The sequence below is a fragment of the Limulus polyphemus genome, unplaced genomic scaffold (genome assembly GCF_000517525.1).
Source record: "Limulus polyphemus unplaced genomic scaffold, Limulus_polyphemus-2.1.2 Scaffold1110, whole genome shotgun sequence".
Taxonomy (NCBI): Eukaryota; Metazoa; Arthropoda; class Merostomata; order Xiphosura; family Limulidae; genus Limulus; species Limulus polyphemus.
This window is the reverse complement of record NW_013666720.1, coordinates 38,433-43,983: the sequence shown is the minus strand read 5'-3', so window position 1 is coordinate 43,983 and position 5,551 is coordinate 38,433. Positions and strand designations below refer to the sequence as shown.

The window sequence follows — 5,551 nt, the reverse complement described above, 5'->3', positions numbered from 1 at the left end:
ACTATCAATAAGTCACAGGGCCAGACATTGTCCACTGCCGGGGTAGAGCTCAGTGGATCTGACTGCTTTTCACACGGGCAGCTATATGTAGCCTGCTCAAGAGTCAGATTTTCTCTCAGCCTATTTATCCATGTCCCAGGTGGATGTACTTCCAATGTCGTCTATCAAGAGGCTCTTCGGTAAATAAAACTAATTTTTTCACAGATGTGTGATACACTACAAACACACAAGTACAACTAATCACAATTTGACATTTTTCGTTTTTTCTAAGTGACGCAGTTAGCACATGGTTCACAGTATATTTTGTTAACTTATATTTAATTGTTATAATAATGTACAATAAAAAATGTAAAATGTAATGTAAATAATGTACAAGTAATTTGTTTGTTAATTGTTAAATTAATGTATTATTTATACACACAACCCGTACGAAGGACGGGTACACAGCTAGTACTTAAATATATAGTTTGTAAGCTTCAATATTTTACGATGCTTTAAAATAATATAAATATTTATTTTGATTATACTATGTTTTCACTAATCATTTTTATGTAAATAGACAGAAGATGAAACGGATAGTGTTTGTCAATTAATTTTCTTTTAATTATTGATTACTTTTAAGGTACAGTACAGGTGCATAAAAAGTGCATGTAAAATATTCGTAATATCCAAAATGTTAGAGTAAACAATGTTGTACATTGTACGTCATCTGACATGAAAGTACTAGGTTACATTTACAAAACATAAAAAAAATACACAAACGTTTGATAGAAAGTTTGGAAAATTAAAAAATAAATAATTTTCTTGATTGTGATAACCTAGGGAATTTTTTTTTGGGGGGGAGTATATGTATTTTCTTTAGATCTGTAAGAGAACAAATACACCTACCCTGTTCATGAGGTTGAGAACAGATGTGATTAATGCAGCTATTTATACAGTGGTAATGCTCATACATATATATTTATATAACTTATCATTTTACCCCCAAAACTCTACCTTTGATTGGTTGGCTTGCAAGCTCTCCTATTTAAAGAGGCATTCAACAACTTTAGAAGTCGGTCGATTTCTGAGCTTCAAGATTACGAGCTCGTAGAGTAAGTTAGTTCACTGAATTGTAATGTAGATATTTCACTGTTATTATGTAATTATTCTATTAGGTATGCGTATTGTATTTGCTTGACTTGTTTCGTTATTTTTCCATATCTTGATTATTATTCTTCCAAGAACTCTACGTTATTAGTTTGGTGAAGAAATATTACGAAGTCTAATAGAACCATTCTTCTATTTTGACCCTTATTTCAACCGGCTTGCATGTTCTGAAGTACTTTTCCATTTAGAACATTAGATGTTGACTGAGTGCACTTCCACGTTTTCTAGTGGTAACTGCCCGTCAATGCACTCGTTACCAAACAGTTACGTCCTGCCACACTCAAAATCGCCACACAGGAAAATATTGTGTTTGGAAACGTTTGTTAAGTTATTGATAAATAAGTTTCATAAGTTGAAAATTGGCCTACGTAATTTTGAAAGTTGCAAAGGGTTCAGTTAAGCTTTTTGAAATCGAACAAATTTTCCTATTTTACACAATATTAAGACAACTCCAGTTATATTTCTCTTTCGTTTAGACAATATGACACTTGAATTCCACCATTCCGACAAGACGATGTTACATATCATTACGTCTGAGCTTTTCTATGTCTTCAGTTACACGTCTTAAAATTTCTAAGCTTCCCAATAATCATCCCTTGAGTTAAAACTTGAAGATAACCCAACTGGAGTAGCATATCTATTTTACCAGTAAAGTGTGAAATATCCCGAAGAACTCCAGAAGGTTGCAACAACACTTTTTTTTCACTTTATATGAAAATGTGGAATGAAATCCTTATTGTATTTGGTTTATAGTGGCTAATCCATGAGATAATATATTTCACTCTTCTTTATTATCAATTTTAGTGATATAGAGTTTGCCATCTAACAACCTGGTGGTCTTTGCGTAGCATTTCACCCCAAAAAGTGGGATTCCTTCCTGAATTATGTAGAAAAGGTCCACACACGATCCTACCAATCACAGCATTCTGATTAAAGGAACCCTTTGCCATGGCAGTTACAACTACACTAGAATCATCAAGAAAATTCACTGGGACTACGAAATGGAAACTCTGGTTGTATAAAGGATTTTGGGAAGAAGACACGACTGATGTTTTCATTGTTTTTACTTTCTGTCCTGAGCACATTAAAGTCACTTTTACGAAACTGTCCAGCTTATCTGTGTATAGATATAAGCACTGAATTAGAAAAAATCTACACACTTTAGATGGACTTCTTTAAACGTAGGAAACATTACATCTGAGCTTGTTACAACTGCATTTTGAAAAAACATATGGAGATTATGTGTTTTTCGTTAAAAACAAAGTTTCATTTCTATTCTATTCAGTGTGATTGTCTGGCAATTAGAATTAAATGGACCATGACTTTTTCAGAAAAACAACAACAAATTACTAAACACTAAATATATATATATATATACAGTACTGGAACTAATAATGGAAACACACGAGCGATATACATATAGTAGTCACAGACAATGAGTAATGGAAATTAGATGGTGAATTCGATTATGGTACAAAACATCAACACAGAAGACACAATGAAAAGCGAATATTTTGAGCAATGCATTAGTATTCTTCATGTGAGCCTAATACTTGAGCAGAGTATTACACCTTGTTTTCATGCTGCCAAACAGTTCATCAACATTTATCAAATGTCCTATATTACTCGCTACAAGTTATTTGGTCATCTTTTGACCTTATCAGATTTTACATAAGCCCATAGAGCTTCAATAATGTTGATATCTGGACTATGTACAGACCAAATCATGGGTGTGGGTCAGTCTCTTTAACGTCAATAAATCTTTTCATCACATTTTCTGCATACTTGTGATCATTATCTTGCTGGCAGCTGATTTTCTTCCCAATTAGCCATGTTCCTAAGGAATGGCATGGTCGATCAGAATTTACCCATACTTGTCAACAGCCAATGTGCCATTAATTTGTGTAAATCAGCAATACCAATAGCTGAAATACAGCCCCAAACTTGTAATGATTCCCCGCCATGCTTTACTGTAGATATTACACCGTTATAATACCGTTCATTTTCTGCCATTGATTGTTGTCAAATTATTCGAATTTGAAGTTATTTATAAAAAGCACACGTATCTAGTTTTATTTATTCCTCTGTTTATAGTTCAATGATAATTTATTTTGTTTTTTGTTACCTTTTCTCATCAATGGGTTTTAAACAACTAAAGGTATATTGAAATCACTTCATGGTAATATTTATTTTTTCTTTCTTAAAATAATATTTGCACTTGTAATTACAACAAGGATATTGGGAAGATCTGTACTTGACCGTCATCAATCTGATAAAGAATATACCCTGAAATATTTAACATTACTTTTGGTTTTGTCCCTCGAATACTTCTATTATTAACAAAGCCAGTTTCACGTACACTTCTCAGAGACTTGCATATAGATTCTTCTAAAACGCAGAGTGTTGTTATGCTTTTTCACAAGGATTCTCTTAGACCATGCTTATTATGCAGTATTTCAGAGTTATGAGTAATAACTGATTTACACTACATTACTGGGGATAGTATGACTGTCTGTAGGTTTTTAGGCTTTATACTGGTGTATTGCTTTGTGATTAGTTGGATGACAATCAACTGCAACATTGACTTCATTGTGGAGCAGTTCATTTTCACACGGTAAAGGAATAGCATTTCCGAAGTATTTGCATTTAACATTATTTTTCTCATTGTTTCCATACATATGTCTAATACTGTATATATATATATTATAGATTAAAAACATAGTAAATACTTATTCAGGGATTTTTATACATTTTTAGTGGTACAATTTACATGATTTTAAACTCACATGGTTTTATTCTTCACCTAATAACTCTAAAGCTCAGAGAAACTCTAAATTCAAATGATATAACTAGTTGAAAATCAATTAATTCAGTTTTATTCCTCCTTAAAGACGTATTTCTCCTTAAAGAGTCGTCTTCACAAACTAATTTAACTGGGGTAACAATATATTTACGGCAGCTAACCAGCATAAAATTGGCCCTTGCTGCAATGGAAAAACAAACAAACAAACAAAAGCAACAACTAAAAGATTTATTAGGGCTAAACGGGAGACAATAACTAAGATTAAAATACGTTTTAACCCAAGTTATTAATCAGAGGTAGTTCCTAAACAACCACAAAGTGATTTTTTTCTACTCACAGTCTTAAAGAGCTGATAAGTAAATAGGAAATGATGGTAAATTAAAATTCAATGTAATTTCAAGCTCTTTATAATCGTCCTTCTTACCTTTACTGCATAAATTCTTTAAAGGAGTCTTCACAACGGCTGGATTAATTCGGTAGTCTCGTCCTCGGAGAATGCTAACTGTCAACAGACTCTTCGTAGATGAGTAACTCAATGCAAGAAGAACTTGACCGAGGTTTTCAAGTGGCTGTAAGGCAGTATTAAAGTTACTGAAGAATTAGATCAACAACAGCTGCAAAACCTCTCTTCATTTTTTGCGTGACTGCTAATTTATACAAAAAAAATGACGTGACAATAAATTTCAAATAGTATGAATGCATCAAGTGAACAATAGCAAAATAGGCTTAACTAACGTCAGGCTTACTTTATACATTAGCAAGGGTAGGTATATTTATTTCAGTGCATCCATATGAAAGTGTTACCATTTCTTTAATCAAAGTGAATGATACGTTCAAAGATACTGAAATAGTTATCATTTCCACTACGTTCCTATCTACGTACAAAAGAACTTGACAAATAAACCTAGGTGTGTAATACTTGCAAACTTTAATCGTAATTTCAATTAAGAACCTGATCAAACATAAAGCCTATCTATTACAATGTACATATTTTCTATTAGTTCATAAATTATAGTCGACAAATTACCCATCCTTCCAATTACCAGGAGACAACATAATTTTTCTTTAAATAAGAAAAATACAGGATCATTCACTCACTTTTATTTAGCTCCATTTATTCAAATGGATAGTTGTTGGTAGGTCTTTTATTATAGATGGATAGTGACTGGTAGGTCTTTTATTATAGATGGATAGTGGCTGGTAGGTCTTTTATTATAGATGGATTGTGACTGGTAGGTCTTTTATTATAGATGGATAGTGACTGGTAGGTCTTTTATTACATATGGATAGTGACTGGTAGGTCTTTTATTATAGATGGATAGTGACTGGTAGGTCTTTTATTATAGATGGATAGTGACTGGTAGGTTTTTATTATAGATGGATAGTGACTGGTAGGTCTTTTATTATAGATGGATAGTTGCTGGTAGGTCTTTTATTACATATGGATAGTTGCTGGTAGGTCTTTTATTACATATGGATAGTTGCTGGTAGGTCTTTTATTACATATGGATAGTTGCTGGTAGGTCTGTTATTATAGATGGATAGTGACTGGTAGGTCTTTTATTATAGATGGATAGTGGCTGGTTGGTATGGATAGTG

At 32.6% G+C, this 5,551-nt stretch overlaps 1 protein-coding gene across 5 annotated transcripts in view; it reads right to left on the bottom strand.

Annotated features, from left to right (window-relative positions):
* LOC106462175 (synaptotagmin-15-like) overlaps positions 1–5,551 on the bottom strand; it is a 115,260-nt gene that overhangs the window by 88,931 nt on the left and 20,778 nt on the right. For all 5 annotated transcript variants that reach the window (XM_022389357.1, XM_022389361.1, XM_022389359.1 and 2 more), the window contains exon 5: positions 4,377–4,521. In XM_022389357.1, coding sequence (XP_022245065.1) covers positions 4,377–4,521 — 145 coding nt within the window. The remainder of the gene's footprint in view (positions 1–4,376; positions 4,522–5,551) is intronic.